This window comes from Urtica dioica, chromosome 7 (genome assembly GCF_054948205.1).
Source record: "Urtica dioica subsp. dioica isolate 48M chromosome 7, U.dioica_male_clone48M_v1_H2, whole genome shotgun sequence".
Taxonomy (NCBI): domain Eukaryota; kingdom Viridiplantae; phylum Streptophyta; class Magnoliopsida; order Rosales; family Urticaceae; genus Urtica; species Urtica dioica.
Genome location: NC_142762.1, coordinates 35,807,730 through 35,823,459, shown reverse-complemented (window position 1 = coordinate 35,823,459; position 15,730 = coordinate 35,807,730). Strand labels below are relative to the sequence as shown.

The 15,730-nt window shown below is 36.1% G+C and overlaps 3 protein-coding genes across 10 annotated transcripts; 2 read left to right on the top strand and 1 right to left on the bottom strand.

Moving 5' to 3' along the window:
- Positions 1–1,851: 1,851 nt before the first annotated feature.
- Positions 1,852–4,482, top strand: LYM3 (Peptidoglycan-binding LysM domain-containing protein). The gene is made up of 5 exons (XM_089620825.1): positions 1,852–2,774; positions 3,096–3,213; positions 3,320–3,481; positions 3,596–3,627; positions 3,995–4,482. Exons 1-5 carry the CDS (start codon positions 2,132–2,134, stop codon positions 4,258–4,260), a joined length of 1,221 nt encoding a protein of 406 aa, XP_089476951.1. The 5' UTR covers positions 1,852–2,131; the 3' UTR covers positions 4,261–4,482.
- An 896-nt stretch (positions 4,483–5,378) lies between these two features.
- On the top strand, positions 5,379–9,127 carry LOC149391122 (basal transcription factor complex subunit-like protein). 8 transcript variants are annotated; one of them, XR_016300388.1, is made up of 12 exons: positions 5,379–5,676; positions 5,903–6,085; positions 6,168–6,441; positions 6,555–6,601; positions 6,818–6,855; positions 6,974–7,019; positions 7,180–7,233; positions 7,341–7,409; positions 7,645–7,725; positions 8,175–8,270; positions 8,334–8,425; positions 8,522–8,571. XR_016300388.1 is itself a non-coding variant. In XM_089621411.1 (12 exons), the coding sequence occupies exons 2-12, from the start codon at positions 5,966–5,968 to the stop codon at positions 8,594–8,596; spliced, it is 1,014 nt and encodes a 337-aa protein (XP_089477537.1). In that variant the 5' UTR covers positions 5,379–5,639; positions 5,903–5,965; the 3' UTR covers positions 8,597–9,127. The 8 variants fall into 8 exon arrangements, 5 of the variants coding, with proteins under 5 accessions (XP_089477537.1, XP_089477536.1, XP_089477540.1 ...); XR_016300386.1 differs by having other exon boundaries at positions 7,619–7,721; XM_089621411.1 differs by having other exon boundaries at positions 5,379–5,639; positions 7,619–7,725; positions 8,175–8,266; positions 8,522–9,127.
- Positions 9,128–10,772: 1,645 nt separating this feature from the next.
- UMAMIT17 (nodulin MtN21 /EamA-like transporter family protein) lies at positions 10,773–15,473 on the bottom strand. Its single transcript, XM_089620210.1, has 7 exons — positions 15,106–15,473; positions 14,933–14,995; positions 13,078–13,194; positions 12,465–12,705; positions 11,996–12,154; positions 11,714–11,865; positions 10,773–11,328 (listed from the first exon to the last, which is right to left on the bottom strand). The coding sequence occupies exons 1-7, from the start codon at positions 15,318–15,320 to the stop codon at positions 11,157–11,159; spliced, it is 1,119 nt and encodes a 372-aa protein (XP_089476336.1). The 5' UTR covers positions 15,321–15,473; the 3' UTR covers positions 10,773–11,156.
- Positions 15,474–15,730: the final 257 nt, after the last annotated feature.

Genomic DNA, 15,730 nt, shown 5'->3' with positions numbered 1-15,730 from the left:
CATTGCTACTTCCATGGTCTTTTCCAATCTCCATGTCTGGTCTCTGCTTCTGGTTGCGTCTTCCCCCGTTGGTCTCCGTTTTCTTTGATGTGTCGGTCGAAAGGTGGAGCTCTTACCCTCGACAATGAGTATCGGGACAGAGATTGGTCGGTCGATGATATCTCCTCCGGTCGCCGATTCTTTATCTCGGCAAAGAGTATTGGTGGCAGAGGATGGACGGCGGCTGATATCTTGTCATCTCCACCGGTTGCTGATTTCTTCACCGCCTTCGGGCATGGTGAGGGAGGATTCGATGGTGGTGGAGATGTTGGAGGAGCGAAAGTTGCAAGAGACAAGGGGGCATATGAAGACGAGTTCTTGTTTGGGTTTTCGTTTATATTTATACCTTTTATGTTGGTTTGTTTTATTATTATTCGGGATGTATTACCATTTTTATGGTTTTTGTGAATAATTTACTTTGTTGCCGGGGGTTGATTGATTTGGTTTTGATTGGAGATGGGTTAACCATCGCCTATCATCTATGTTTGGATTTCATGTTAGATTTTCATCTATGCAGGTTGAAGAATCATGTTCTTCATGGTCTTCGGACCGCGATTTAGTGGATCTATCCATCAACCATTTTGATTATTTTGAAAGAGCTCTATGTGTGCTCGAAATTTAATGTGCTTTTCGTTCTTCCATTTGTCGGAAGCATGCACAAGATGATCGACTATTTGTACTTAAATTTTATGTTGTGCTTTGTATTTAGATGTTATTTTCTTGCATCTATGAGTGTTTTACCTTGTTGGTAATGAAAATTTCATGAATTTCTAAAAAAAAAGACTGATATATTTTTTTTCCTTAATTGAACGCATCTATTGATTTCGTCGTTACTAAAAACTCAAAACATAATAAACTCATGATATTTTTATAACCATATTTACTCGATATTCATTTATATAAGCACTACATGAGTGTGATGATCCATAATTATCTCATGATGATAAAAGTGTATATAATAAGAGTTTATATTTACCATTTTATCATTTGATGTACATAGAAGCCTAAAGTATCATTTTTCTCAAAAAAAAAAAAAATTGATTTGAGTAATTGCAACAACACCTTTGTGAAGTAACTACCATAATAACATTTTGTGGATAATATTTCTAATGAGTCTTGCTTTTGGGATCAGGTGCATCAAGTGATGAATCAATATGGTTATTAAATGTCTATTTTTTTTACGTTATTAAATGTCTATTTTTTTTTTAAGGCTATTAAATGTCTATTTAATACCATGTTTCTCACAAAAATACGTCTAATATGATTTTATAAAAAATAACGGGTATAAAAGATTATAGATATAAAGTATTCTATTATGTGGTTGGGCAATCAAATTTATCTAAGCTTATTACAAGAAGTTTGAACGTTGAAGGATGAAAGGACTTGAGTGAATTACTATTAATTACCGATATAGTTTTCTCGTACCTGATCTCGTACGAAAAAAAGCAAAGAAAAATAAAACAAATTACTTGTAGGTGATCTTAAATTTAATAACTGAAGCTGAGGTGTCAAATGTCAATTGAAGACCCATCCACACCAGATCTGGGCTCCGTATTCCTTCCTGCAAGCTTGAAAACCAGAGCAGAGGATAGAACCCCCAAAGCATAAAGCTATTCAACGTGGGACCCAAAGATTGCCATACATCTGTAAGAAAAGCACAGTAAACGAAAGTACCAAAACACCCTCAATCAAAATTTAAAAAAATAGTCCAATTAATACCACAAACGGCACCGTTTGACAAGGGTGTATTAGTCCGAAAACCAGAGCAAAGGTGTCGTACACAAAGCTCGAGAATCTGACTGTTGTCTGTTCACACACACTATCTCTATGCAACAAAAACCCTTGTCCTCTCTTCTCTTCTCTTTTCTTCCCAGCTTTTATTTTTATTTTTCCTTTTGCACAAAGCTTTTCCCATCTCTGCAAAGTCCAGACGAAATCCTAAAGCAAAAACTCGTCGGAGTTTCTCAACAAACCCCTCCAAAACCCAGATTCTCACTCTTCTCACCAACAAACCAACCAAACTCAGCTCCCCATAAACCCACATTGTCCAAAAAAAAACCCTCATTGTCTCCAACCAAAAGAAAAGAAGAAAATGAAGAAAACTCTGTGGCTGGGTCTGCTAATCGCCACCGCAGCGGCGGTGGCGACGGCGAAGTCGACGATCGAGCCGTGCTCGAACTCGGACACGTGTAACGCGCTGGTGGGTTACAGGCTGTACACGGAGCTGAAGGTGTCGGAGGTGGCGTCGCTGTTCAACGTGGACCCGGTGGCGGTGCTGACGGCGAACGCGATCGACATCTCTCTGCCGGACGTGGAGAATCGCATCCTCCCCGGCGGGCTGTTCCTCCGAATCCCCGTCGCCTGCGCTTGCTCCGACGGAATCCGCCGCTCCGTCGCCACCAAGTACCGAGCCCGCCCCTCCGACACGCTCGCCTCCGTCGCCGACTCCGTCTTCGCCGGCCTCGTCTCCGCCGACCAGCTCCGCGACGCCAACGCCCTCGATTCCGGCGACCTCGACGTGGGACAGACTCTCACCGTGCCTTTGCCCTGCACTTGCTTCAACGGGACTGATAACTCTCTCCCCGCTGTCTATCTTTCTTACGTCGTCACGCCTGTGGATAGTCTCGCCGCCATTGCCGCTACCTATGCCACTACGCTCACCGACCTTATGAATGTCAATGCTATGGGGACCACTGCCATTTCCGCCGGAGATATCCTCGCAATTCCGCTTCCCGGTCAGTTTTTTTTTTTAATGGAGTTTGGTTGAGCAGAATTGGGAATTTAGATTTTGTGTAGTTTGGTTGCTAAGTGTTGTCTTCTCTCATTTAATGGTCCATAGTTTCAATTGCAGGAGTAAAAGCCTTTTGAAATGATAATGATAATAATGTTATGTATGTGATACTGAAACAATTTTATTTATTTATTATCATTTAACACTGGATCATTTTTTTTTATTCTTCGAAAATTATCGGCTATTCGATATATCTGAAGTTTTTGGTTGTCGACACGCAGTTGATCATTAAAAACGTGCTCACACTTAATTCGTTACACCGCAGCTTGCGCATCGAGCTTCCCTCGATTCTCCTCCGATTTCGGATTAATTGTACCAAATGGAAGCTATGCCATCACGGCGAGCCACTGCGTCCAGTGCAGCTGCGGGCCCGGGAATCTCAAGTACGATGTGAACCCAAATTTTGATTCTTAAAAATGCTTGGTTTGCAATTTAGCTTTTGAAATGACCCAAATTTCGCTAACCCGGTTCTTTGTTTTTTGGGTGAAGCTTGTACTGCATGCCCGCCTCGCTGGCGGTGTCGTGCTCGAGCATGCAGTGTAAACGCAGTAACTTGATGGTCGGGAATTTCACGGCGCAGCAGACCAGTGCCGGTTGCAGCGTTACATCGTGTGACTACGGAGGTTTCGTGAATGGCTCAATTGTCACAAAGTATGTCATTGCTCGTAATTTTTTTTAGTCTTTTACCTCGTAACAGCTTGCGGTCTATCGAGATTTTTATTTATTTATCTTTCGTTGAATTTTGTTTAATTCACAATTCTTCAGGCTGTCCACGTCTCTTCAACCTCGCTGCCCGGGTAAATCCTCTTTCATTGCTCGTTTGTTAATCTCAGCACAAGCTTGATATATATATTATCAAGCTTATAACAATCACGAGGTTCCTTCACAAACATATATTTTTATCGTATATTGTAATCAAAATCTCCTCGCAAAAGAACCTATGGTTACTTCGCATCATGGCGACAAAACCTTGTCTCTCGGAAGAATGTGTGTTTGCGAAATCAAATTAACCACGCTTAGCCCCTATAAAACAAACCATAGTTACTTTGCACCACGGCGACAGAAGTCTCGTGGAATAATGTGTGTTCGCACCACCTTAGTCGATTTAATTTAATTTTGTATTATAAAAATGACAAGCGCGGATTTGAATCCATGATGATGCAGGGCCACAAAAGATGCCTGAATTGATAGCACCGCCGACCACGGTGAGCACGGACTCGGTGTACGCACCGTCACCGGCACCGATGTCGGAAGGCATGGGATCACCGTCAACGCCGAGGACTACTGTGCCTTCGATAACGGGCTCTCTTCCTGGACTCGGCCCCGCAAGTGGTCCCATGGGAAGCTCTTCCCATGCACCATCGTTGCGCGCCTTCGCGCTCGAGTCTCTCTTATTTTTCGGAGCCAACTTCGTCTTTGCCGTCTTGTAATACCCATTTACGTTGGCTCTGTTTCGATGATGATGATGGCGTTTTTATTTTTGGTAATTTTTAGCCGGGTTATTTTCACAGCTGTTGGAAGTGAATTTTGGATCTACTATTTTGGTTTGCTCAGCTGTGATTAAATGGTTTGGAGACAAACAATGTCCGGAGCTACTTTGACTGTATTTGGTAATTTATGCCCGAGGTTGTATGAAAATGATTTTTTTTTTTCTTTCTACTTTAGTTTTCTGTTTGATTGTAAAGTTTTGGAATGGGGTTTAGTATTATGACCATAATTTATGTTATAGAGTGCATTATTTGTAATGATAAAAAATTATTTAATTTTCTTACGAACTGGTAATACATAATTAAAAACTTGCTTTCAAAGTTATCAACCCAAGTTCATGATAGTTCAAGGAAGAGTGGTAGTTTCTAATTTCAATCATGTATTTGAAATCCATGGTATTTCGTTGCTCTATCTTGGTATCTTTGTAAGCTGGAATAATGAGTTTATCATCTGTTTGTTTACTTTTTTTTTAATTTTTTTTTTATGGTATAAAATTAAGATTTTATAATTTATTTTATATTTTTACAAAATTGAGAACGGAGCTTGCACCATTTGGGCATTCATGTTACCTGCAACGTCTGCGTTCCGATCTTGGACGTATGATAGTGAGTTTCTCAGCTTTAAATAGTTATTGTTATGTCGTCATTTCTCTTACGAGAAAACGACGCTCTTACGATCATAAAAGCAACTCTCCAGGACTGTGAGATCAATGCTCAAGCCCAAAGGTGTAGGTCCCGGCACCTAGGCATCAAGACCCCGGGCCACGCCACACGCTCGGTGCTTAAGGCCTCAAAACCCCGCTCCATGCGTGAAATGTGAAATGTAACATTGCATGAAATATTTAAAAACATAAAATTTTAATTTAAAAGAAGATATTAACTTGTTAAAATTTTATTGGCATCCATGTTTTAAAGTTTTTTTTTGTTTGAAGGGCATTTTGGTATTGGTGAGAATTGAACTACGATATTCACTATTCACTTTAGAGGTGACGTCGAATTGCACTTAGATCTAAGGTACCATGTCCATATTAAGAGGACAAAATATTCTTAATATTAAAAAGGAGTTTATGAAAACGACGACTAATTTAGAAAACGACATCGTATCTACAGAGGTCCGAAAATCAACAAATGTGGCAAAAAAATTGACATTTCTCGACAATAAATCGGAGATATTGTTTCAGTCCGGCCATTTTACGCTGTTTCAGTCCGGCTACTTCGTGGGAGACCTCAGGATACTTTAATGATTTGGCTCTACAGAAACCTAAAGTAGTTTTCGATTTCCTTCATCATTGGGAAAAAAAAAAAACGCTGGTCATTTCCCGGTAATGATTTATCGCCTCTATCAGATTAGAGCTTAAGGTTAGGCATATCTTCTTCCTCCGAAATTTCGCATCTTGTCCCTTTTCGGATCACTCATCCGTTTGGCTTTACTGTTTGTGGATTTGTATTTTTTTGTTTTGTTTCAACGAATAGCGTTTGGCAGAATTAATCTCTATTTTTCATGCTTAAATTCGTGTTTGTACACCACTTGTTCGACGAAATGTCAAAGAGTTTTCTTTGCTGTCTTTCTTGTTGGAGAATTCAGCTATTTAGGGAGCGAGTGAAGTTGAGAGTGAAGATCGCTTGAAGAACTTTGCGATCGCGAGCCATGGCGTCTGGTCCGACAAAGCTTTACGCGGACGATGTGAGCCTCGTGATGGTGATTTTAGACACCAATCCTTTCTTCTGGACATCTTCTTCTCTCCCCTTCTCCAACTTCCTATCTCACGTAACTCTCTCTCTCTATCTCTCCAATCTCTATCAATTGCCTTCAATGTCGCTATTCACATGTTTTTCTTTTTTATTCACAGGTTCTATCGTTTTTGAACTCGATACTGCTGATGAACCAGCTGAACCAAGTGGTGGTGATCGCGAGCGGATATAACTCGTGTGACTACATCTACGACTCTTCTGTGGCCGCGAACCAGGCCTCGCAGGACATCGAAAACATGCCCGCTCTGTGCTCGCTCCTCTTGCAGAGGCTCGAGGAGTTTGTGGTCAGGGACAAGCAGTTTCTCAAGCCAGGCTCCGAGGCCGGTCTCGCGTCCTCGCTGCTCTCTGGATCTCTTTCCATGGCTCTCTGCTGTATCCTCTATTCTCTTCTAGACGCTTAGTTTTTCGAATGTTGTAGTCGATTACAGAAAGCTACGTTGTGTTTAAGAGTTTGTTCAGACTTGACTTTTTTTGTTGATGTGTAGATGTACAGAGGGTTTTTCGATCCGGACCTATTCATCCGCAACCTCGGGTGAGAGTTTTGACTGTTTCTATGTTTTGGATTCATTGCTTTTGGCTGCAACAATGTGTTTGTTTTATAGTGATGGCCTGTAGCATGAAATTGTTCTTAGAAGTTTTATGCATCATTGGATTGCAGAAATGTTCTTTCGCTTTCAAAATTATGTTTTTGAACTGGGTTTTAATTATTATTTTTTTTCCTTTTCTTTTACCGATACGCGGGTGGCAGATTTTGTGTATGCAGGGATCTCCCGATGGTCCTGAGCAGTAAGTTCTTCGTGGCCTTTTAATTCACGAATTTCGGAAGAAAAACAAGTTTCAATTTCTTTTATTCCGTTTCTAAAAACATATCTACAACTTGAATCTGTTTTGGATTGGCTTTCAGGTACGTTGCAATCATGAATGCCATATTTTCTGCACAGCGTTCAATGGTATGCATATTTATTTCTTTTTAGTTGGTCAGTATGGGAATCGTTTGAAAAATGATTATCATTGAGTTGAAATAAGTATAACAAACATATGCATGAATATGAATATCTAGTGACTTTGAGGCTTTAACTTGGGGCAACTTTTGATTATTCTTTCATCCAGGTTCCTATAGATTCATGCTATATAGGCTCAAATAATTCGGCGTTTTTGCAGCAGGTATGTAAATGTTTCTTGTATTGTAGAGAAATTCTTACTGATGCAATATTGGGGCGCAGTAACGCCTTTCAAATAATTTGAGTTAAAATTTAATGGATGAATAATAGGCATCATACATAACCGGAGGAGTGTATTTGAAGCCCCAACAGCTTGATGGTCTCTTTCAGTATCTATCAGTAAGTTAATGACTGAGATGGCTCTATATGTAAATTTGTACTTTTCTGTTCCTGGAGCTGATGTTATAGCTTAAGGTGTTAGCATAACAAATTACTATGTGGATTTATTTCAAGAACCGAATATCTAATGAATTGGAATGTGGGCAAGTGTTTTAATTTTTTTTTTTTATCTGCAATTTATTTTGCTTGATATATTTTGATTCTAACAGGAGGGCACATTCTTCTTATTGTGCAGACAGTTTATGCGACCGATTTGCATTCTAGGACCGTTTTGCAGCTTCCAAAATCTGTTGGTGTGGATTTTCGAGCTTCGTATGTAAAACATTTTTCCTGTTCCCTCTTCTCATCTATGTCTTGTACAAATAAACAAATTAAAATAGTTTGTATATTGGTTGTTAATTAGGACATGATTAGGAAATCAACACGTCTAATATGTTACTTGAAGTAGATGGAGATTTGAGTTATTCTAATGATAGTGTGCATTTATCTCTCTTGTCAAAAGATATTGGCAAATTGAGTCTAGATTTTGATAATGACATGATTAAGTGCGACCAATTGCTTTTCCTTCCCAATTAATTGAGTGATGTATTGTGAGAATGCGGTTTACTTTTTCTTTGCATGGAACAACTCTAGGGAAAGCTATGTTTGCGTGTCTGTCTAACCATTTTAAACGGGCTTATACCACAATTGTTTGTCAATTACCATTGCAATGCACTTCATTAGAAATTTGAAGTTTTTGATTTTTGTTTTCTATAATATTTGCAGGTGTTTTTGCCATAAGAAAACAATAGACATGGGCTACATATGCTCTGTTTGCTTGTCCATATTCTGCAAGCATCACAAGAAATGTTCGACCTGTGGGTACGTACGAATAATTACGATTTCAATTAATGCGATAATGACTGAGCTTATTTTTGCATTCAGGTCTGTATTCGGTCAGGCTCCAATGGAAAATGTCTCCGCAGCGTCCGACCGAAAGAGAAAAGCCCCGTGATTTCGATATTTCCCGAACTAGGGTATAATCACTATTTATGCGCTCTTAACAACTTTAGTGGAACCAGCTTTGTGTGCATTGACAAACCAATGAGACTTTTTTTTTTTTTTTTTGGCAGATTATGACCGGAATGCACGAGGTTGTCTCTCCAATGCTCAGCTGCTGCAGACTCGGGTTTGCTAGTATTGTATGATCTAAATTAATTATATTTATCCGAGTGTTTTTCTATTAAGGTTACAATATATACCGATTCGTAGTCGCATAACTCTATAAGTGGGGATGTGCAAGGGGATCGGTTGGTGAGCCCAAACTGGCGAACCAAAATCAATTTTGTCTAAGACAAGACCTAATCACAGAAAGACTTAAGGATTATCACGTGTGGGTCAAGTTCTCATATATCCTTAACAAGTGAAAGGATTTCCCATGTCACAACTTTCATACAAATTGGGTTGATCTGGAATGAGTCTTGATACGAAATGAAAAACTGGCTTTGTTGTAGTTGTATCCCTCTTTAAATATGCATGTATATTTCTAACTTAACAATTTGAAATTTTTTAATACATCTTAGCCTTAGGTAAGTTTTCAAAGGTATATATAATATGTATATATCAGATTACTATTTTTCTTGTTGTAGTGTTTTACAAAGCTACCAAGGACATGATCAAATTACCTCTTAAAGTATGTGACGTTGTAAATTCCTTTGATTCATAAAAGCTACTAAGTAGCAAAATAAAAATAAAAAAAAAATTTACGAAAAAAATGTTGACTATAAACCATTAAACGGAGTAGACCGGTACTAAATGCAAGACTTAACATGCTCGGGATTAAAATTGGAAAAACTCATGCATAGCACAGCATGAAGAACAGTACCCAAGCAACAATCATTTTTTTACAATGGTTTACAAACCTCCTCCTCAGACCCGACACCCGTAGGTTAAGTGAAATTGTATATTTTATAGATTAACATATGCTCTAAAGCGGTCTTGAAAATCTTCAGCGAAAAACAAAAAAATTGACACGATATTTAGAGCCACGATATCATCGTCGCACGAGTTCTGATCTAAAAATGGCGATAACATAGTCATTAAATATATTCGTGTTACGAAGTACTTGTTTCACTTTTCTAATAATTAGAGAAGCTCATGTTATTCTCTCTTGTATCTCTTCCTGAAATGTAATAAACCCTTTTTTCCTTTATTTCATTGAAAGAAGTATGACATGGAAATTTTCAGGGCCAAAATTCCAAAATAAGCCTGGTTAATTAATAAACGCTAAGAGCACCTCCAATGGAAGCTCTCAAACCTTCATTTTGAAGGTTTTTGACTTCCAATAGAGAATTCTAAACCTTCATTTTGAAATTTTCAATAATGCACCCTCATATTTGAGAGTGCACTATTTAGATCCCAAAAAATTATGGTTAATTTATTTTTTAGTCCTAATCTTTATATAAGTTGTTAAAAATTACCCCATTTTACAAAATTTAGCAAAATGTTTTATTTTTTGGCACATAAAGATAAAAATATTTTAATTATGTATTTTTTTTTTAATATAATCAATTGATATATTTATAGTGGATGAATTAAAAAAACACACGTGCTATTAATTTATAAATTTAAATTAGCACAAACTATTGAAGAGTACAATATTTAATACACTATCACTTAAATTAAAAAAAAAATAACATTAAGACCTAAAATAAACACAAGATATAACTATGCCAAACCGACTAATAATTTGGAAAATCCGACCCCGTATTTCCAATGTCACTAAAAATTTGACTTTATGTAGAGTATGTTTAATTTATGTATAATAATAATAATAATAATAATAATAATAATAATAATAATAATAACATTAAATGCTGAGGACTAATATGCAATATCTAAAAATTTATAGGAATAAAGTTGAGGGCCTCCGTTGGAGTAGAGGGCCTTCAAACGCTCATTTTGAGGATAGGGCCCCTCAAAATGAAGAGCAGTGAATTTCAAACCCATTATAGGAACCACATTCTATTCTTTTAACCTTTTTAAGAGGTTGAATCTCTTTCATATTTGGGAATTTAAAGCACGTGTAAACTACAATGGCTAATTCTCCCAGCTATATCATCAAGGATTAGATTCTAAGGTTTCAACACCTTTGTTTGAAGGCCAAGCCTTCTTATTTTACAAAGTCACAAAGAACATGTGAAAATTCGCCATGACACGAGACAGATTAATAAGAGCGCTATCTGGAGATATAGGCGTGAGTAATATCACGTCGCATTATATGGGACAACCCATTTATTCGATTTCTTAATGTTCTGTTTCTTCTTTTTTTGTTGCTTTTGTGCCAATGGTTATAATACTTCGAATATAAACGGAAAAGACGAGTTAAAAAAAAACGGAAAGATAAAATGAGATGGTACTAGACCGGACATAAAGTATAGGCGCAAGTTTGATCCACAAATTTATCATATGTGGATCAAAACGTAAGTAGCTAAGATTATTATTAATATATATTATATAAAGTATTTAACCCGGAGCTCTCAAGTTGCTTTCAAAACCGAAATTAAAAGATGAAAAAAAAGTTAACATAAAGGTCCACATAATTTTAGAGATTATGATCTCTCCTCTAAGAGATGTGCATAATCTTGTGATCCTTTTCTTCACAACCTAATTAATTAACAACAAAACTCTATGATAGAAATCTTCATGAGCTTCTAGTCTCTCAAGAACCTCGAGAGATATGTAGAGAGGTCTTCTTCGATATATCGACTAGGTTGTGTTGTTGTTAGTAGTGACAATTGCGATCGTTTTATTGGTGTCAGTGATCGGCAATTCTTGGGTCTTTTCATCCTTCAACGGCGCAGTTGAAGCAATCGGATCTTTGCTTTTTCCCCATACAACGGTGTAGAGTCCCACAACGATGAAAAGCGCTCCAACGATGCTGAAAAAAGTACAACACGAAAAATTAGGGTTTTTAGCACATGTACATCAAAGAAATGAACATAAACAAATTGAAGATGGTACATTGTTGCTCATATTATGAGAGTTTATTTTTGTTTTTGTTTTTGTTTTTGTTTTGCGTGTGTAGTCAATTTCAAAATCAATTGGCACATGCGACCCGTATAACTTTATTATATTTATCGTCTGTCCACAATAAAAATAAGTCGCGTCATTAGTTTTTAATTAATTTTTTTTAAAAAAAATATGCGATAACTTAAAAAAAGTGATTAATTACGATGTATATTTTGATTAGAGGGACACACATAATATAAAGACACACAAAAAAAAAAAAAACAAGAAGCAAATGATTCGAATTCAATTATTACCTTCCGAGGTGGACAATTTCGGCTAAGACGATAGCGCCGAGAGCAAAGGTGATAATCATGCAAAGTGGGCTAAAGGAAGTCACGAACACGGGTCCTCTTTCCCGAATCACCATTCCTTGCACATAGTAAGCTATGCCAGAGCAGACCACACCCTATTTTTGCCATGCACGTAAGTCATTGCCAAATGTGTGAGCAACGTACGTAGATGCATGTACAAATACTTAAAAGAGAGAAAAAAAAAAGGTAACAATAATACATTTTAATAGTGAAAAAAGAACTTACGGAGTAAACAGCAGCAAGAAGCCTAGAGTCCCAACCTATGACCCACACACTAAGGTCTCTTTCAAAGACGAATGTCACAATTCCACCTTCCAACACACCGAGCAAGCATATCCAAGCTGTGAGAGACAGCTCTGCCGGGTACATCTTCAGTGTGAATGACTGCATATTTTCAACCCAAAAACAAATATCATCATCACTACTCAGATACCAACATATATATTACACGACAACAAAAATAATACCACTCAATTTTTGTCTAGCTTTGATTTATTCATGGAAATACTGAATTAATATCCAAATTTATTTATTTATTTATTCACTCGTTTTAGCTTTTCTACAAAAAAAGTAATCTCAAGACCATATTTCTTAAATCTGATCTTTGACTTGAATGTGTAGTACAGACAGAGGCACTTTTTGCCTAGCCCCCCTATAAAACATAATTATAAAAAAAGCTAGGGCTTTGACGTACTTGTAGTATGAAGAAGCTGGACCAACCGGCGCAGCTTCCGACGAGCATGATAGTGCCGACGAGCCAGTGGTGGGTCTCGGCTCCGGCGGCGGCGCTCTCGTGGGACCCGTGGCCGCCGTTGTGGAAGATGTCGAGGATCGGCCCTTTGTACAGAGTCATCACCATCGCCCCAGAGACTGTGATTACCGTCCCTATCACCTTTGCCAGGCTGTGCATTTTCCTCACATTCACACTCTCCAACCTGAGTAATTCATACATTTACCAACACCATTGTTTTACTATTTAATTTGACCTAAGACATATATCATATATGGAACACTTTTTTTTTTTTTTACCACTAAACCCTTTCTTCTTCTCTTATTTTGATAATCTATTTAATTTGATATGTGTAAAATTACCATGCATATTCAATTTTTAAAGGTATTAAGGAAAAAAAGTAAAGCACGTAGTGTTGTCGGTAAATTTTGTAAAGGGAAACCGACAGTTGAATCGTGGGTCTTCAATTATTGTGATCGTGATAAAAATGCACATTGTTTGTGTGTGTGTGTGTGTGTAAAAATGTATTTGGAAATTTAACATATATATTAAACTTAGTATGTGAAAAAAATCGTACCTGAACATGAGAGCCATTATAAATGTGATAGCTGGAAGGACGTTGACTATGGCGGCGCCAAATGTTGCTGAAGTGTACTTCATTCCCATATTGTACAAATTTTGATCAAGCACTGGCCTGAAATTTATTTATTTATATTGTTAAATAACTTCAGTTATGACTTATGAGGTTAAAAAAATTATAGCATTTTGATGGCAAGATTAATTAGAAATTCGAGTATGATAGCTAAATTACTCACTGATGTACGTAGTAATTAAGTGAAAATATCTGCCGTTGTAACTTGTAATAATATACATAAACTCTATCACAATTTTTAATTTTTTTTATTTTTTATTTTTTTATCAGAACTCTATCACAATTTATGATTGAGTTATAGCATTTATAATTATTTAATAATATGTGCCTAGCTATAATTGTTTGTGGAATCCACTTACGAGTAGAAACTAAAAAGCCATATTTAGGGGAGAATCTTTTATTGTTTTTTAAAAAAAAAATTTAAATTTTTTTTAGTTCTAAGAGAATCTATTATTGATACTCTATCTATCCTAAAGATTCAATCAGAAAAAAAGGGAAAACAAATATTTTGTCTTTTTGCTTTACGTTTTGTCAGTGTTTTCATTTTTCCCATGGAAAAATATTTGTATGTATTATGCATATATAAAATTATAGTACCTGGACCAGTTTAATTATTTATAAAAAAGAATGAGACCTCGTGTAGAAATTTTTTTAACGCGTACAAATTCGATAGGAATCAGATTCTTTGTAATCACTATATTTTTGTTTTTGATAGATTAATAACTAGATATATTCTCGATCCAAACTGATAATATCGTTACATTTAATTTTTTAAAAAATGTTATGCTATAAAAAAGGTACACCTCTTTTTCTCCCTTTCTTCTTTAAGTAGATCGTCAGCAAATTTTTTGTTCGTTTTGTTATTACCCAAATTGAATATAAAGAATACATCTAATTTGTTCAGCATAAGCACACGGTGTCCTAACTATGAATAAGTGCTTAACATTGTCTTTATGTGGAACTTAAATAACATGATGTTATGCATGAAAACTATTTTATTTTTAGTATATGAACACTCATATGCTTGTAGGTAATATATGTATATATACATATATATTATATATATATATATATATATATATATATATATATGAGGAAATAGTTGGTAATAATAGCAGTATAACTTTATTATATATCATTATAGATTAGGATACGTGTCGCTGACTCGACAGCATCATAGATTGATTATGTATATAATAATAATAATATATAGTATATGAGCTCCAAACAAATAAGATGAAGGTGCATGATTAATAAAAATACATATATATGTCGCCTATAGTTTAGGTGGCAATGGAAACAAGTAGTGATTATCGACATCATTTCCAATAGGATGTATAAGCCACAAGTAAGTTGATTTTATTATCAACTTATGAAAGCAATGTTAGAATTTTAAGCAATAGAGAGCAAATTATTATTTAAGTAAGATACGCGCGCACAAAAAATGGAATTCAAAGTCTCTCAACTGTTTATGCATGAAATATAAATAAAATTAAATATGAATATATATATATATATATATATATATATATATATATATATATCAAATATTTGTTTCTATAGAGCTTTAACTTAAAAAATCCTCAATAAACATAAAAAAGTGCAAGCAACGTGTATGCATGGAAATGGTTTGTATTTATACACCCACGTACGCTTACGCACACATATACATTTATATGTATGTAACGAAGAAAGATATGCGTAATCATTTAACAAAGTAATTGATCATAGATCATAGGCTAATTATTAAATAAAAAAGTAAATGAGAATAGAGCATTACTCTAAAAACCCGAGCGCCACGAGCCTAAGAAAGATCGGGAGTGTCATCTTTGGCCTTATCTTCCTGTAATTGTTTTTCAAATAATTAGGACCTTAATTAATTATAAAAAGAAACATTTTGCATGCATAAAATATAGTCATATTCAAGATGTAGTATATAGAATAGATACATACCTTTCAAGGACAAAAGCAAAGGGAGCGATGAGGATAAAGGCAACGACGTGACGGTAAACGGACAAGACGAAGTGACTCATGCCATGCTTAAAGGAAACCATGCTTATGATGTACATCCCTGCGTAACCGAATTGCAGAGACACTATTGCCAAGTATGGTTTCATCTTCATTAGGGTTTCACTCACCGATGTACGTCTGGCTATATTGTCTCCCATATTTGTTATTGAATATTAGTTATGTATGTAAATGTAGATCTATATTATAGTATATAGTAGTATTGCCTCTAGGGTTTATATAAACTATATATCTCTCTCGGAAATATTTAACTATGTTAATCTTTTGCCTTGCCAAGTCCTAAACGAGAAATGCTCCTTCTTATAGGCGCAGAAAGAGTAAAGAAAACCCCAACAATGGAAAAATAGAGTGAAAAAACTAAATTGAAAATTAAATTTTAAAAAAGGAAAGACTGGCCCACTGTTAGTACGTAAACAACCACATCTCTCTCTCTCTCTCTCTCTCTCTCTCTCTCTCTCTCTCTAAGATTCCCTTATCCATGTAATGAAAACAAAATTCCTTGGAATTTTGAAAGCAACTAGAATCCTCTACTTAGTTTTTTGTCAGAATC

Coding starts and splice junctions, on each gene's coding strand:
- LYM3 (XM_089620825.1), top strand. CDS start 2,132: ATGAAGAAAACTCTGTGGCTGGGTCTGCTAATCGCCACCGCAGCGGCG. Junction 3,214..3,319: donor TGCGGGCCCGGGAATCTCAA/GTACGATGTGAA, acceptor TTTTGGGTGAAG/CTTGTACTGCATGCCCGCCT. Junction 3,482..3,595: donor AATGGCTCAATTGTCACAAA/GTATGTCATTGC, acceptor ACAATTCTTCAG/GCTGTCCACGTCTCTTCAAC.
- LOC149391122 (XM_089621411.1), top strand. CDS start 5,966: ATGGCGTCTGGTCCGACAAAGCTTTACGCGGACGATGTGAGCCTCGTG. Junction 6,442..6,554: donor TCTTTCCATGGCTCTCTGCT/GTATCCTCTATT, acceptor GTTGATGTGTAG/ATGTACAGAGGGTTTTTCGA. Junction 7,726..8,174: donor TGGATTTTCGAGCTTCGTAT/GTAAAACATTTT, acceptor TAATATTTGCAG/GTGTTTTTGCCATAAGAAAA.
- UMAMIT17 (XM_089620210.1), bottom strand. CDS start 15,320: ATGGGAGACAATATAGCCAGACGTACATCGGTGAGTGAAACCCTAATG. Junction 12,706..13,077: donor ATAATGGCTCTCATGTTCAG/GTACGATTTTTT, acceptor TGAATTACTCAG/GTTGGAGAGTGTGAATGTGA. Junction 12,155..12,464: donor CCAGCTTCTTCATACTACAA/GTACGTCAAAGC, acceptor GAAAATATGCAG/TCATTCACACTGAAGATGTA.